The sequence below is a fragment of the Mesocricetus auratus genome, unplaced genomic scaffold (assembly GCF_017639785.1).
Source record: "Mesocricetus auratus isolate SY011 unplaced genomic scaffold, BCM_Maur_2.0 Super-Scaffold_100691, whole genome shotgun sequence".
Taxonomy (NCBI): Eukaryota; Metazoa; Chordata; class Mammalia; order Rodentia; family Cricetidae; genus Mesocricetus; species Mesocricetus auratus.
In genome coordinates, this window is record NW_024429267.1 from 4,008,593 (window position 1) to 4,026,159 (window position 17,567).

The following is a 17,567-nucleotide window of genomic DNA, read 5'->3' on the forward strand; positions in this document are numbered from 1 at the left end:
TTTGAGGTCAGCCTGGTCTATAGAGCAAGTTCCAGGATGGCCAAGGCTACACAGAGAAACCATCTTGAAAACCCCAAAACAAAACAAAACCAACCAAATGATAAAAGTAAAAAGTAAAAAGTAATCTAGCTTTAGTTGACAAATCAGGCCCAGGATTTCTAGCACTTCTGGGGACTGAGTGGCATTTATGTCACCCGTACAACAAAGGAATAATCACAGAAGTTGACCCAGAAGGGCAGACCAGTGGACTGCGTTTGAGCATGTGAAGCAGGGAGCTGGGGGCCTGTGGGCCTGTCACACAGCAGCAGGACTTATCCTGCTGAATACGTCACCAGCTGATGTGGACTTGAAGGTGACTACAGATCATTAGGCACCCCTGTCCCCAAAGTGAGCCTTCAGCATCACCGCTGGGAGGGCTGGTTAAAAGACAGGTTGCTAAGCCCATCAGGGTTCAGGCAAGCGTTGCTGCCGATGCTTTTCCCAGCCTGTGCTTTTCCACGGAGTGGGTCTGGAGTGAACTCCGGGAAGCTGTGTTTCTGGTCCACCTTCAGGTGCTATTGATGGTGCCGGCTCTGGAATCAGCTTTGGAAATCTCTGATCTCGGTGAACCTCCTTCCCAGAGAAACCTGAAGGCCAGAGCTGGCAGTGCTGGGACTCATCACATCAGGAGGGAGCAATCTTATCAGCAGCCTGGGTGCCAATGACACCAAAGGGGTGGGGTGGGGGCTTGGCCAAGAGCCAAGGCCCCTCTGCAGGCCTCTCCATAGGCCTGCTGCCTCCTGCCTGGCCCAGCACCCCAGCCCTCTGAAGGCCCCTCCACCCAGCGTTGTTTGCATTCCTGGAGCCTGTGTCAGCCTGGACAGCAGGCGCGTCTATGTGGGCCTGGCCTGGTGCAGCCTTGATGGCTGTCTCCACACTCCAGGCCTCCTGGGCCAGGCGGAGGTGGCCACCCAGGACTCCCTTAGCAGGCCAGTGACTCATGCTTCCCCTTAGATTCCGGGAAATGCCTTCCTGCCACCACTGCCACTTTCTTCTTATTTAGTGAAAAATTATCTGAAAATTTCCATGGCAACCTAAGGATGGGGAGGATAAAGGAAGGGGTGCCAAATCTAGTCCCCGGAGGGGCCCCAAGGATTCCTGTCCCAAGAATGTATTGTGTGTGTGTGTGTGTGTGTGTCTGTCTGTCTGTCTGTCTCTCCCATCCTTCCATCCCATCCTCATATCAGCCCCAGCCTGAGTCCCCAACCCACCATAGAGCTTTGGTTCAGGAAGGCCAGTCCCAGAAATGCTTGCTTTTATTAAAAAGGAATGGTTTCACAAAGGCACAACTGTAGGAAAGGTTGTAATTTGCCCAAATAAAACTTAATTTGATCCATGAAATAGCTGTGGTTTATTGTGTAATCAATGTGCTATGTGTTTCGATTTAAAAGAAGTCAATATAACAGGGGGCCAGCAGACACCTCTGGGGGTTCACCTCTTCCCTCTGTACACAGTAGGTTCATGCAGCCTTCCCTGATAGACCAACCTGTCCTGGGTCAAGGTCCACTAAGACTTCTGGCTGGGACCACAGAGCCTCATGGCAGAGATGGTCTGGGACATCCACGAGAGCATTTGAAGCTGGTGGGGGCTTGGGGGAGAAATGAAAATCACCCCTTTTCCTAAAGCAAGTCTGTGCTGGGTGTCAGGAGGAGTCTGTGGGGACTGAGTCACCTTCCAGTCTGCTGGGGTAGGGGGTTTCCAAGGCTGCGGGAGAAAGAAGCTGGACATCCCTTCCTGTAGTGAGGAGTCCTCCTGGAGGCACTGGAGAGGGCATGGGGAACATGGTAGGGGTAGTGGCCTATGACTGTGCGCTGTCTCAGAGTGAAGGTCGTACAGGCTACAAGCAGGAGTGGAGCTGGGGTGGGGATGCAGTCTGGTCTGGGGAGGCCTCTGGTGATGATTCAGCCTGCACCCCCTCCCCTTTGCCTGCCCTGGCCCTAAGATAAAGGCACTGAGGGAGCAGAGTCTCCGCTGGACGTGTGGTCCAGCCCTTAGGAGGCAGAGGCAGGAGGAGCTCCATAAATTCGAGGCCAGCCTGGTCTACAAGGTCTACAAAGTGAATTACAGGACAGCCAAGGCTACACAGAGAAACCCTGCCTCGAAAAACCAGTAAAAAAAGTCTCAACTGGGGTTCATTCTAGAAACTAATAAACTATCTCAAGTAGGCAGTGTAGCCCAAGATGACATTAAACTCCTGATCTTGCTGTCTCCACAGTTCTGGTGATCAAATCCAGAGCTTCCTGCATTCTAGGCAAGTATTCTACTGGCTGAGCCATATGCACTGCTGTCCCTCCAGAAACTGTCATATCATGTCACTGCCCTGGCAGGGGGTTGGGGGTAGTCTCCAGGCTAGATTTACAGTCACATCTCCTTGGGGAAGGAGAGCGGTCCTGCTTCAAGCACATCCTGTGGAATAGGTAATCCTTGTGACAACCTGTGCAGTAGGTGTCAGTGACCCCACTCTCAGATGTGGAAATTGGAGCCAGTGTTGGCCTGTTCAAAATGTTGCCAGGCGTTGGTGGTGCACACCTTTAATCCAAGAATTCGGGAGGCAGAGGCAGACTGATCTCTGAGTTCGAGGCCAGCCTGGTCTACAGAGCGAGTGCCAGGACAGGCTCCAAAGCAATACAGAGAAACCCTGTCTCGAAAAAGAAAAAAAAAAAAAACCGCACAGATGTCCTCTTACCTTGGCTGCCTCACGCTCACACGTGTGGAGGCAGGATACGTCTAGCAGCCCCACCCCAATTCTACTGTGTCCTTGATTATGGGGTGTGGCCCAGCGTGCTCCCACCACATTCTTCCCCTGAAGGGGTTTTCAGAAAAGGGCCGTGCTCTGGCTCAGTGTCACCTTGGACGAGTCTTGAGCCTCAGTGTTCATGTTTTCAAAATGGGATAATTACCCCCCACACACACTCAGAGATCATTCTGAAGATTAAATGAAACTGCACACCAAAAGTGCATATGCCAGGGCTTAGCATTCAGTAGACACCCTTTAAATTTGCTCATTTCAAAATGTCCACATTGAGAGCTGAGATATAGCTCCATGGTACAGCACTTACCTAGTATGTGTGAGGCCCAAAGTTCAATTCCCAGCACCACATGTGCATACAAAGGAGCCCTCATTGAGAATACAGGTTTAAGGTAGCTTCTAAACATTCGTTTGGAGGCAGAGCAGCTCAAATTTGAACACCAAGCCTGCTGCCAACTCACCAGGTATCTGGATGGGATGGATTCTCATCTTACACAGCTGAATCTTGGTTTTACCATCTGTAAAATGGGTATATAACAGGGATGCTGAAACAGTGAAATGACAGATAGCACACAACAGGTGCTTAATAAGCAGTCATTGTTTTATCACTTTCATCACCACTATTACCATCACTGCTCTTCCGAAACATCTTTTTAGGTCTTGCCCTTGGGTATTACGACATTATGTGAGATGCTTTTTTTTATGTTTGTTCTTTTGGGACAGGGTTTCTCTGTATTGTTTTGGAGGCTGTCCTGGAACTCACTCTGCAGACCAGGCTGTCCTCGAACTCACAGAGCTCCGCCTGCCTGTCTCCACCCAGCTACTATGTGAGATTCTTAACGTGTGACTTTCCTTGTGCACTTCTTTGCATCACCCCCCTTCCCCAGCAACTTTGTTCTGAGATGGGGTCCTGCTATGTAGCCCTGGCTGTCCCGGAACTTGTTGTGTAGACCAGGCTGACCTTGCACTCACAGAGATGGGCCTGCTTCTGCCTCCTGAGTGCTGGCATTAGAAGTATATGTGCCCAGCCTGTGCTCTTCCACTGAGTGGGTCAGCGGGGAAGCTGTGTTTCTGGTTGACTCTCAGGTGCTATTGATGGTGCTGGCTCCAGAACCAGCTTTGAGAGCCTCTGACCTCAGGGAAACTCCTTCCCAGAGAAGCCTCCTGGCTCTCCCCAAAACTTCTAAAACTGCACTGGGGTCTCTGCCCTGAGGCTGAGAACCCTCTGCATCCTGGCTCTGCAGCAGACCACGTGCGGATCCAGTGACCAGAAGGATGGGTAGCAATTACACACAGGGCTCCCCTTACTTCTTCCAAGAAGGAGTCCGTCCAGTCCTGGGCATCCCCGCTGCTGCCTGGGAAGGGCAGGCTGAGGGGCACCGAGGAAAACAATACCTCATGTGTCAGCACACTGGGTTCCAGGCAGAGGAGCCAGGAGGCTTCCTGTGAAGCTTGGAGACATGCAGTGCTCCCCACCACCCTACAAGGACTGTGGGGGCTTCTCTCCCTGCTCCTGTCTGGCCAGGTGTCCACCAACCCACAGAGCGGGCCAGCTGTAAAGCCACAGTGTGGCCTGTGCTTTTGAAGCTGCCACTTGCAGCCTGAGAGGACTGTGACCCACCTAAAGCCACAGCAGGTGCCATTCTGTTTGGCTGATACCTGGTGTCTCAGAGCCTTGCTGACGTGCTTCAGGGAACAACACTGTCCCTACGTTACTCAGTGTTACCCATGGGAGGGTTGTTTGTCATCACTTAATACAATAAACTTCAATTAAGCAGAAGAGCAGTGGTTAGAAGTGTTTAATTGAGATTCAACACTAGAGCTTCCTGGTTGGCATTTATCACAGGGAGCCTATGCTTATAATTATGATGAATGATGAAGTTTATAAAGATAATATATGATTTGTGTGGGAAATTTGAAAGAATTGATAAAGAAAGTATAAAAGGATACAGACATGTCCCCTTACTGCAGACCAAAGACAAGCTTACAAGTTACATGTTACATTCTGAAACTCATACCTTAATGTAATGAAAACATTTTAAAAATAGTTTGCAGAAGTGACAATATACTGTGTCAAGGCTGGAAGGATATCTCAGTGGTTAGAACACCTACTGCTCTTGCAGAGGACATGGGTTCAGTTCCCAGCAACCACATGGTGACTTACAACCATTTGTAAATCTAGTTCCAGGAGGATTCTGTGCTTTGGCTTCCAGAGGCACCACACACACCACACACACACTTAAAATGAATCTTTAAAAAAATCTGCAATATTTCCATTTCAATGGATGCTTATTTTCTAACAGTTTTTTCCATTTAGCCATTTACATTTTTTCCCATGTGTTGATTTTTCCTTTTATTTATTTGTTTGGTTTTTATTTATTTTTTGAAACAGGTCTCTATGTATCCCTTGCTGGCCTGAAACTCACTCTGTAGACCAGGCTGGTCTCAAACTCACAGAGACCCACCTGCCTCTGCCTCCTGAGACATGTACCTCCATGTGCATCTAGTTTTTCTTTTTATGAAAGTTGCTGTTCATGTTTCCCCACTGAGGTTTTCAGATCTTCTTTTCTTTTTGATTTGCAAGTGCTATTTACATATTTTGTTTTTATTTTTTTCCTATTTATGGTGTGTTTTGGTGGTACAGAGGTTTCCAATGCTAAGCATACAAATACATACATCTTTTCCTGCATAATTCCTTCCATTTATGGCCATTCAAAATCATGAACATTTGTGCAAGTTATTTTTCTGGTTTTGTTGTTTTTGGATTTCACGGTCTCATCCATCTGGACTGTGTTCTGCTTTGTAGAGTGAGGTGAAGACGTAATTATTGTTCCCTGCCCTCGCTGCCTCAGTTTCCCCAGCACCACTGGAGAGAAGCAAATCTCCTTTCCAGGGGCTTCTGTGAAGCCCAGAAGCTTCAGACACCATTACCACCTGGAGACCCTGCCAGCCTCCAGCAGAACTTTCCTTGGACAGCCACTGAGTGTTCAGCACTGTCAAGAGCCTCAACCTCCTTCTGGGGCCACAGGAACCAAGGCAGCATCATTAACATCCTCAAGCAGCTCTTTGGTTCAGGAAAAAATAGATCACAAACAGATTATCAAACTAAACTAAGCCCTATGAGGTTGTGAGCAAGCGCCGGTGTGTGGGCACTGTGGGTGCCAGTTGAGGAGAGAGGAAGGGACAGGTGAGCAGAACTACTATATTTGGAGAGAAACACAGGTCACCCAAGAGGATTAGGGCATCTGGGTGTGAGGAGACAATGCTTACTCGATGCCATTTTGTCCGTGTGTGTGCATCTCTTGGACTGATGTTCGCTGTCTATAAAGGTTGTAATTTGAGGTAAGTGAGATGGCTCAGCAGATAAAGGCGTTGTTGCTAATGTCTAGCCCTCCTTCTAATGTCCCAACAACAGATCAGGACATGATTCTACCGAAGTTCACTCTGAGGAACCAATGAGTTTGTTGGACTCTGTAAGACAGAACACAGTCAGGCTGGAGAGATGGTTCAGTGGTTAATTGCACTGGTTGCTCTTCCAGGGAACCCTGGTTCAATTCCCAGCAGCCACATGACAGCTCACAACTGTCTGTAACACCCTCACATAGACACACATGCACACAAAACAACAATGTGAATAAAAAAAAAAAGAACAGAGTCAAAGGGTTACTTACAGGAATGAGAGTGCTCCTCCCCAAAGAGCCACACCTGGAAAGTCGCTACCCAGGAGGGACAGGGCTTCCCATAGCCTGCATAGATGGATGCTCCCCCTCCAGCTGTCCAGGCCTGTATCCTCTAGCCCCTCCCCAAGCTACCTGTAATATGGAAGCGCTGCATTAAACAGGTGGTAGGGAGTGGCTAGATAACCAGGTGAAGGTCTTCTAACCCTCATAGACCTCCATGAGGTGACGTAAACAGTCAGCAAAGCCCACCTGGAATAGTTCTCTTGCAAAGCTGAGCTCTCCAAGACTGTGGCTGCTTTTCTCAGAGGACAAGCACACAAACAGCTACTTCTCTCACAGTCCAAGGGAGTTCAATCCCCAGAACACATGTGTCTTAGCTAGGGTTTCTATCGCTGTGAAGAGACACCATGGTCATTTAATTGGGCTGGCTTACATTTTCAGAGGGTCAGTCCATTATCATCAAGGTGTGACATGGCTGCATGCCTTCAAACATGGTGCAGGAGCAGGGGCTGAGAGGCCTTACATCCCGATCTGAAGGCAACAGGAGGTGAACTGAGATACTGGATGTGGCTTGAGCGTATATGAGGCCTCAAAGTCCACCTCCACAGTGACACACTTCCTTCAACAAAGCCACACCTACTCCCACAAAACCACACCTCCTAAGAATGACACTCCCAGTGGGGGCCATTTCCTTTCAAACACCACAATGTGTAAAGATGGAAGGAGAGAACCAACTCCACAAAGTTGTCCTCTGACTTCTACATGCACATCATGCCATCCCCTGTCATGTACACAATAATAATAATTTTTAAAGATTATTGATTCTGATTTTTCAAGACAAGGTTTCTCTGCATAGCCCTGGCTGTCCTGGAAATCACTCTGTAGCCAGGCTGGCCTTGAACTCACAGAGATCCACCTGCCTCTGCCTCCCAAGTGCTGGATTAAAGTTGTACACCACCACAGCTAGAGAGGATATGTTAAGCAGAGGACTGGAGCCATAAACCAGCTAGGCCAATCTAGGGAGCATTACTGGTTCAAGGGAGAGGAAGGGGCTGCAGACTGTAATGAGTTCTACTTGTGCTCCCATGAGGACCTGGGACTTGCAAGGCAGCCAGGGCATGATGACTGCCCAGGAGGATGCCTGGGCTGGGCTGGGCTGCACTTTAGGCAGCTTCACTTAGTTGTCTATAGACAGAAATAGCTGGTGGAGTCAGTTGGGTTACCTATGAGGGACAACAGCAACAACATTGTACACATCTGGAGCAATGGAGACCTGAGCTGTGCCAGCTAAGAGGAGATAAACCTATAGGCACCTAAGTGTCTATCAGTTGGGTATCCCATGCTTAGCAGAGGGCTCTGGGCCACCTCTGCTCAGGTCCAGCCTCAGTGTCCTGGTTTCTCTGGGGACAAGAGTCAACTGTATAAAAAAACCCAGGAGCTCAAAGAGAGGTTCTAGCTAAACACTGCCTCTGGCCCTCGCCTTCCTTTTTGTTTGTTTGTTTTTCAACACAGGGTTTCTCTGTGTAGCCCTGGCCGTCCTGGAACTCACCCTGTAGTCGAGGTTAGTCTCAAACTCACAGAGATCCACCTGCCTCTGCCTCCCAAGTGCTGGAACTAAAGGTGTGCACTGCCACCGCCTGGTGCTTCTCACCTTCGTAAGCAAGTTGGTGAGCCCAACTGAGCCTCCTTTCTCCACACTGTAGAATGGGATTCTGGCATCAGTATTCCCTTAGAGAAGGGCCTCAGGGCTCCTGACAGTCTACTTCACTAATGGCACTTCCCTTCTAGCCCAAGACGGAAGCTGACAGGGAACCTGGGCTCAGACCCACTTCTCAGATGAGGCAGCTGAGACCTATGCGTGTACCCTCAGCCTTCTAAGACACCACGTGTACAGTTCAGATCCAAGGTCAAGGCTAAACGCCAAACAATTGATCCCTCAAGACAAAACAATTGTCATGGCCAGGAATTGTTGAACTCTTTGCTCCCCTTAGAGAAGAGGAAGGCACGGGCGAATACTATGTAGCCCAGGATCAATGGGGTCTCTTGGAAGGTTTTGTGTTTCCCCTATACAAATTTAGGAGCAAATGTGTCTCCATTAAAGTGTTAACAAAAGTGCATCCTGAGCTGTTGACAAATGCACACAAGGTAGGGATGGAGTATAGTGTGTGTGTGTGTGTTATGGTATGTGCATATGTGTGTGTGTGTTGTATGTGTATGTGTGTGTGTATGGGTATATATGTGAGTGTGTGCACTCCTGTGTCCATTTCTTGACATTCCAAAAGCTGCCTTTTGTTTGTTGCTCACTGATGAGAAATTGAAAGCAAAACTGTTAAAAATAAACATTTACAATGAATATGCTATTTAAACAGAACTAACAACAACAAAACCCTGACAATAAACAAGATTTTAAAAACAAATACTAAACACTGCTCACTGTGGCCAGGCCTGTCTCAACTGTTCCCAAACACCCACTCTTGTAACCACGTGTCTTCCTAGCTGTCCTGGGCACGGGGCCCTACTCGTCTCCTACTTCAGTAGACGAGGAAACCGAGGCTGGGGATCTTGAATGAGTTGCTAAAGGTCTCTTGGCTGGAGGCTGAGCTGGGTTTGGAGCCCCAAGGGCTGACTTGGAGGCCTGAGTGCTTAGCTACAGTGGAAACTGTCCCAGCAAAGGGATGCAGGGAACACACAGCCCTGGGACCAGGGTGATGTGGGTGTGATTCCTGCCTCCACTACTCTTTGGACAACTTGCCTCACCTCTTTGAGACTGTCTATCAGATGAACATAAAATTCAATGAACTGATAGAAAATGCCTAGTAGCTAACAAGCTTCAGTATTAATGTCACTAAGAAAGGCAAGAATCCTATTTCTAGGGGTTGTTCTCCCTCATTCCAGAAGCTCAACATGAATTCCTCCCTCCCATCCTCTCTTGGGACATAGGTTTTAGGATAAGGAGAGGGAGTTTTTAGAACCCTCCCCTCTGGGGGAGCTCCAAAGAAGCTACCATGAAACCATCAAGCTCAGCCTTGCATTGGAAAGGGAAACTAAGGCAGACAGAAGTCTCTCAGCACACTCAGCTGCATCTCTGATTGTACAACCATCTATTCCAAGATGACCAGGTTGAAGGACAGCCCTCCCTCTCAGTCCACAGGCTAGGGAATTCTAGGCACTTTATTTGGGTTTGCTGTTTTCTGCTTTGATAACTGTCACAGAGGCTTCTGGATTCTTTCTCCTCCGCCCTAGCAATGGCCCATCTAGCCTGGACAGCCTTTCCTGACATCTCCCTACCCTCCCCATTAGCTTCCTCATTCCTGGCTAGACTAAAGTGACAACAGGCTTCCTCTGGCTCTTGGGGGCTATGTGGAGTTCCCAAAGGCAAAAAATTCAGGAACTATTTTCATTTGCCATTCATTAAATACAGTTTTGAGAGCTGAACAGTAAAGATGAGCTCACTGCTCAGAACCCTGTACTGCTGGAAACACCATCCTTTCCACTGGGTGTGTGTTACCACAGGGACTTTAAAAGCGCAGGGAAGAGAACAGGATGGTAGGGGTGGTGGCATGATGACGTAAGTGTGCATATGCCACTGATGCACTTGCCGCTGAACCATGCACTTGAAAGTGAAACAGACTGGAGAGGCGGCTCATCACTAAAGCTTGTCTACTCTTGCAGAGAACCGGGGCTTGGTTCTCAGCATCCACATCCAGTAGCTCACAAACCTATTACTCCAACACCAGCAGATCTGATGCCCTCTTCTGGCCTCTGGGAGCATCTGCACTCATGTGCACACACACACACATAGATGCACACAATTAAAACTAATAAAAATATCTTTTAAAGTAAAAAGGGAAGTTGAGATGTCACCCAACAGGTAGAGCACCTGCCTAGCATGAAATTGGATGTGGTAGGGCACACCTGACTCAGTACTTGAGAGGTAAAAGTAGGAGGCCCAGAAGCTCAAGGCCATGCTTGGCTACAGAATGGGTTTATTTGGTTTATACATCCACACCATAGTCCATCACTGAGCAAAGTCAGAGCAGAAACTCAAGGCAGAAATCTGGAGGCAGGAGCTGAAGCAGAGGCCACAGAGGAATCCTGCTTACTGACTTGCTCAGCTTCCTTCCTTCCTTCCTTCCTTCCTTCCTTCCTTCCTTCCTTCCTTCCTTCCTCTCTCTCTCTCTCTCTCTCTCTCTCTCTCTCTCTCTCTCTTTTATTTCTCTGTATAGTCCTGGCTGTCCTGAAACTTGTTTTATAAACCAGGCTGGCATTGAACTCAGTGATCTGGCCATCTCTTCCTCCTGAGTGCTGGGAGTTCAGCTATTTCCCCCCCCCCCCCACATACACACATACACACAGTTTCTCTGTGTAGCCCTGGCTGTCTTAGAATTTACTCTTTGACCAGGCTGATCTTAAACTCAAAGACAAGTGGCTGCCTCTGCCTTCAGAGTGCAGGGGTTAGAGATGTGCACTACCATGTCTGGCTCAGCTACCTTTCTTAAACCACTCAGGACCACATGCCCATGGATGCATTATCCTCTCTGGGTGCGGTCCTCCCTGGTTAATCAAGAGAATGTTCCACAGGCTTGCCAATCTGATGGAGGTGTTCTAACTGAAGTTCCGACTTCCCATGTGACTCCAGCTTGTGCCAAGTTGGCCAAACAAACAAAACCAATCATCAGTGCAGGTAGGATTGTTCAACTAGTAAAAGTTCTTGCTGTGCAAGCCTGATAATCTGAATTTTAATTTCAGAACCAAAACCCAACTCCACCGTGTTGTCCTCTGACCTCCACAAACCCTCCCTGAAGTATATCACGCATGCATACACACAGTGATAATTTAGTTTAAAAAACCAGGTGGGGCCAGGTGGTGGTGGTACACACCTTTAATCCCAGCACTTGGGAGCCAGAGGCAGGCAGATCTCTATGAGTTTGAGGCTAACCTGGTTTATAGAGCAAGTTCTACGACAGGCTCCAAAGCTACAGAGAAACCCTGTCTTTAGAAAACAAAACAAAACAAACAAACAAAGAACCCCAAGTGGGTGGCTCCTGAGATTGACCTCTTTCTCCACAAATACAATATGTATGCATACCTGCCTGCACAAGTGCACATACACTCGCACACATGCAGGCGTACGTACATACATGCATAAATGCACACATATATGTGCACACACACGCATGCACATGCACACCCACACCCACAGTAAGTTTTGTTACATATATTTTACCAAAGTACAACTCAACCTCTGACCTGCCTTCCTGCCATCCTTGCCTCTCCAAGGTTCTGCTTACGTTGGTGCTGGCCTCAACTGAAGGTGCTCCAGGTTTGGCCTCCTTCTGCCACTGTCCTACTATATGGCCCCAGTGAGCACTCCGCCCCCTCTCTGGTCCTCACTTCTGTCATGGGAATAGAACTAGAGGCATTCTGGGGCTTTCCCAGCACTGACATGCCCCAACCTGCCTTCTGTATCACCCAATGGACCTCCCATCTCCATGAACGTCTAAGAAGATACAACAAGGCTGCAGGTCCTCAGTCCCCGAGCCTGGAGCAGGGGGAATAGTCTTAGCAACCATGGGAAAATCCAGCTGGGTGTTGTCACACCATCCTAATAAACACACCCTTCTGGAGGCCTTCGTGGTCCCTTAGAGTTTATAGAATACTCCCACACCCATGCTCTCCATGACCCTTTCGTTCTACAAACATCCCAGATCTGTCCCCTGTGGCCTTGACTGGGCTAGCCTAGAACCACGGGGGAAGGGAGATGCTTGGAGTCATGATGGCTACAACATGGATGGAACATACTAGCTGGATCAATGAGGACAGAAAGACCATGGCCTGAAGAGGAGGCAGCTGGTGGATGAGGGACCCTGAGGGACCTGGGTTGAGTCAGGCAGTGCCAGGTTTCCTCCACCATCATCCTAAGCCACTCTAAAGGCTGGCCTCCATCCTTAGGGACAGGGAGGTAGCCCTGTGCCAAGGAGGAAGCACACTCCCACTTGTTAGTAGAACCTTAGCATTCTGGGTAGAGAATGGATTGGAGAAGAAGCAGAGGATCTTGGGAGCCCATGACTAGGCACATCGGGTTACAGGCGACTGGCCAAGATCATCAAAGAGTGACAGATCTAGTCACTTCTTCAAGTCCTCCCATTTGCTGAGTATTCAAACCCAGGTTTTTCTTACCCCCTTGGGCTGCCATTCAACTCCCTTGGTAATGCCACTGGATCCTCAATGTGTGCTGGCTCTGAGTGGCATCAGCATGAGTTCACACCCCCTCCCAGTTCCCAGTACTAGCCAAGTCCACTTTTACAGACGAGGGGACCAAAACAGAGATGGTGACTCACTTGGGCAAGGTCACGCAGAATAAGGCAGTTACAGCTAGAGGTAGCTGGAACTTCTAGGCCTCTGCCATGCGTGGGATGGGAGTGTAGAATGGAGGAGGGCTGGGTAAGAGGTTTGCAGCACCAGCCACTCCATAGAGATGAATAAAATGTGTGTGACCTTGGGTACTCATAATCTCTCTCTGAACCTCACTGGAGACAGGTACACAGTTTTCAGGACTGGCACCACCGCCCATTAGCCTGCTTTTCTCATTCTTAGTTGAACCCTAAACCTCAAAAAAAAAAAAAAAAGCCAGAGGCAGAGGGAGAGATGGGGGTGGTGTGCTCAATGGAAAGAACCCAATGGAGGTGTTAACGATTCTTCAAAAACTTAGTCCATGTCAGGTGTGCCCTTGGGGCATAGGCTGCCCAGGCTTCTTTTTGGGCACAGTAAATCCCACCTACCTCCTTTTCTAGCACCAGGAGGAACCAGGCTCTCAGCATTCTTCAAGGACCCAGGCTTTGTTTAGAAGTGTCTCCTTGGAGAATGAGTCACCAGATCTTGGGTGGTCTGGGGGGTGTCCAGGCTGTCACTGCTGGGTTTTAGGCTGGAGGCAGCTGCTGCCCAAGATGGCCAACTTAGCAACTCAACCAGCTGGAGGGACCCAGCACCCTCACCTGTAACCTGGGGGCTGGAGCAGAACTCAGCCCTCAGGAGCATTCACAGAGCAGGTGAGTTAGCTCAGCTGGTAATGACACAGATGGCCAACCTGAGGATCTGGGACCCACGAAGTAAAAGGAGACTCTTTAGGCCTCTACACATGTGCACATACACAAAACGAACAAACAAATGGATGTAATTTAAAAGGAAAAGGTATCTCTGGGCTCAGCTGGGTCCAAGCTCCTCCTGCAGCTGGGTCTCTACTTTAAACAAAGTCTCATTCAGGGCCAGCAAGATGGCTCAGAGAGTAAAGGCATTTGCTGCCAGCCAGCCATGATGACCACTGGGACCCACATGACGGGAGCAGTAAACCTACTCCTGCAGATTGAACTCTGATCTCTACATAGATGGCACGATACACACATAGCCACATGCACACAAAAGAATCAATTCATAAGTTTAAAGAAGAAAGCCCAGTGCTGATCACCTCATGGGTGCATTTAGAACCCAGCCCCTGTTCCTACTGACTGTGGAACATCAGCTTGGTGCTTTATCTCAATGACGAGGGTTCGCCACATGAAGTAGACAGAGATATCCCAGGAGAGTGCCCAATTTTACCTCAGCTCCCCACAGAACTTATTCCTGGACTCACTACTGGCCTGTGGCAACCAAGGGTCCTACACTAAGAATCAGGTTCTGGCGGCACATGAGGGAGGGGCACCTGGTGTCTTTAGGACAGGGTCTCAGTAGGGAGGTCCTAGACGGATCAACTGTGGTTAGCCAGCCTAGGGACACCAGTGATCTTTGGTGTGGGGACAGGATTACCAGAGGTGGGGACAGTCCAAGGATAAATGACGTTGGGAGATGAAGTTAAATGATCTATGACTCCTGTCACCTGCCCTGAGCCACCTGCATCCTCTTGTAGGAAGGGCTCATGTGATCAGTAGAAGGCGGCAGAGGTGCTGGGATTGGGGAATTCAGTAGCTTCCAGCTTGGTCAGTCCCGTGAATGGACCTGCTCTTGGAAAGCCTTGTCATGAGAACTCTGAGGGGTGGACCTTTGGGCGAGGAATCGGCCCTTCAGCCCAGTTAGCCTGAGGCAGCCATCGCCAGATGCCTAGCTTGATTGTAAAAGCTCTGCACAAGGCGACAGAAGCATGGGGCTCCTGCCACAGCAATAGTGGGCAGTAGGGAATAGTGGCAGCTTAAAGCTGCCCGCAGTGGGTTAGTTTACAGAGTTCTCAGAGCTCTTTATGTTCACGTAAGTCTCCAAGGGAAACACAAGAGCCCTTCTGTGAGGCTATCCTCCAGAAAGCTGCTCTCATATCTGGTCCTACAGGGTGATGGAGCATCCAACTACCATCTCCAGAACTGTAAGATGCCCCATTAATGAATCAGAAGTATACTCTTTGCCTTTAACACAGCTCGTGGTGTGTGTGTGTGTGTCCTATCAAGGTCCTAAGAGAAGCCTCACTCCAGAACTCAAGACAGGAGTTAGGTCTCCATCTTCCTTCCTCAGACTGTCATGAGAGATGGTATTTTCTAGTTTGTTCAGAGCCCTGAGATGGGAGGCAGGGACCTGAGCCTCTCCCATCAGACCAGGACATCGAAGGAGCCTCTCTTATCAGACAGGCCTGTAATCTCTCTCACCCCTCCCACACCCAGCAGACACGCCCCAGCCTGGAGAAGAAGGGACACGCTCTTGCCTCTTTCCTTTTTTCTGTCTCTGATTTTTCAAGACAGGGTTTCTTTGTAGCTTTGGAGTCTGTCCTGGAACTCTCTTTGTAGACCAGAATGGCCCGGAACTCACAAAGATCTGCTTGCTTCTGCCTCCTGAGTGCTGGAATTAAAGGTGTGTGTCACCTCGTTCAGATAACTCCCTTTTCAATTGAATCCCTCTGCCTCAAATTCAGTAAGTACTGAAACCATGTCCCTGATGGCTCCAAAGCCTACTGAAGTCCTGAAGGTTCCTTATTGTAAGAAAGAGAGCTTTAAAAAAAAAGCTATAATGCAAACACTTTATTATCAAGAGTGACTGGTATTAGTTTTGTCTGGGCATTAATATTTTTAAAAAACTATACATCAAACCCAGGCTTTTCCACCTGGTTCTGCTGTATAATTTTCTTTAAAAAAGTAAAGAAGGAAAGAAAGAAAAAATATATCTGTATTGAAAGAATTACAAGCCAAAGTGCATCTTTCTTGTTTCTCCATATACACACATTGCACCATATATAAATAATTACGTTGTAAAAATGACTCCATAATTACAAGTATAATATATATTTCCATATAATATATAAAACTTTATATTAAATCTAGGTAGATGATATCTGGGGGGGAGGGCGAGGTTGTCCCTGGGGTGGTGTCTCTGGGCGCTGACCCCCGGAGGTGGGGGGACGCTGCAGCGCAGTGGCAGCCTCGATGCTATCTGTGGTTGTTGAGGAGTATCTCCAGCCAACAGGGGCAGGAGGTGATGAACTGTCGTGAGTAGCAGGGTCCCCAGCCCTTGGCAAAGCTGATGCGTACGCTGTGTGGATCATAGGGGCCATGGGCGGCGTCTGCGTGCTGCAGCAGCCCTGAGCGCTCAAAGTCGAACACTTTGATGGAGTAGCCCGGTGGCACCTTGCGCACGACCAGGGCGCGACCTCCAGGCGCATCCAGCGTTGGGGAGTTGACAAAGATGGGGTGCTCGCCCCGGTTGTAGGCCCACACACCATCCGGCTCCTTGCTGAGCAGGATGCCGAAGCCGATCTTGCTGCGCGTGCGCCGCACCGACTCGCTGCGCTGCTCCAGGTTGAGCTGGCCCAGGCAGAAGCCGCTGCCCTGAGGTAGGTCGTAGAAGATGCTGACGGCCTGGTCATACACCGCATAGAGGCGGCCCACGCGCGTCCGGTGCTCCCAGTACGCCACGCTGCACCAGTGGCTCGGCTTGGTGGCGTCTGGAGACATGCTGGCATCTGCAGGGCAAGCACAGGAAATGGCAAGGTTATTGCCGGTGCGCAAGGGAGGGGAGGCTAGGCAAGGTTTTCCAAGGTCAACCAGCAAATGTATGCTAACCTACCCACTGTGTGTCAGACCGTCAAATGGGGAGATAAACACCAACAAACAGATAGAAGCTATAATTTATGAAGCAAGTGCAACAATCTCATCAGACCCTGTCTCCAAGGTCATCAGGGCCTGCCCAGGGTGCAGAGAGGCCCAGCAGGATATGATGCAAACCCCTTAGTCTCAGACTCCACCCCAATAGAGCTCCTGAAGGGGCTTCCAGCATAGGACAGGGTTAAGGTGGGGATCTCTTAGAGTTGCTCGGTTGCACACTCTGTTGGCCTTCCATAGATAAGGCTATCCAGCACAGTGGCAAGCATTTTCTGTCGTAGGTACTCAGGAGGTGGAAGACGAGGGACGGCTCAAAGCAGCCTGGGCAATGGAGTGAGGCCCCACCCCCACCCCAAAGAATAATGCTGACACTCCCTGCCTCAGTCTCCTTACCAAGTTGACTTCAGAGCAGCATCACTTGGTGGTTGCTAAGTGCTATTTTTAAAAAGTGGGCTTTGCTCTCCCAAAATATGTGGATGTTGTCAGTGTGTGTGTTGCTCTTCTCTGGGCCGCAGTTTTTCCACTATGTGGCAAAGCAGTGACCTGTGCTTTGTCCAGTCGGCCTTGAACACAGCCCTGACTCACAGTGAGGGAGTTCTGCATGGGTGAGGACCTGATACAGGCAGGTCTGCCTTGGAAGGCAGCCCTAGAGCCTCAGAGGAGTCTCAGATGCCAAAGCCTCTGGTATCCTGGTATCCTGTCTTTGCTTTGGGCTCACAGCTCTGAGAGGCAGGTGGGGACCATGGCTGCCCATTGAGGTGACCTGATCTGTCATGCCTGCTTCTGGCTGGGGCCTTCTAAACACCCCAGCCCCTCCCAGGGAAACTGACCAACAATCAACCTAAGCCCAGGTGGGCAGTCATTACTGGGACCACGAGACAAGCTGTGCTGCCTAAGTTCTAATTCTCAGCCCTGGAACACCTTTTCACACATACAAGACTGCCTGGCTCCTAGCAAGAAACTGCCCAGGGGGTTTTCTGCAGGCTGCCACCTTAGGCTGCACAAGGACCCTATGAGCATGCTCTT

The 17,567-nt window shown here is 49.4% G+C and overlaps 1 protein-coding gene across 1 annotated transcript in view; it reads right to left on the reverse strand.

Annotated features, from left to right (window-relative positions):
• Nucleotides 1-15,449: 15,449 nt before the first annotated feature.
• The window catches only part of Smad6 (SMAD family member 6), a 71,319-nt gene continuing 69,201 nt past the window's right edge, over nt 15,450-17,567 (reverse strand). Inside the window, exon 5 of the mRNA XM_013117387.3 lies at nt 15,450-16,402. Within this exon, the coding sequence (XP_012972841.1) occupies nt 15,870-16,402 (533 nt within the window). The 3' untranslated portion in view covers nt 15,450-15,869. The remainder of the gene's footprint in view (nt 16,403-17,567) is intronic.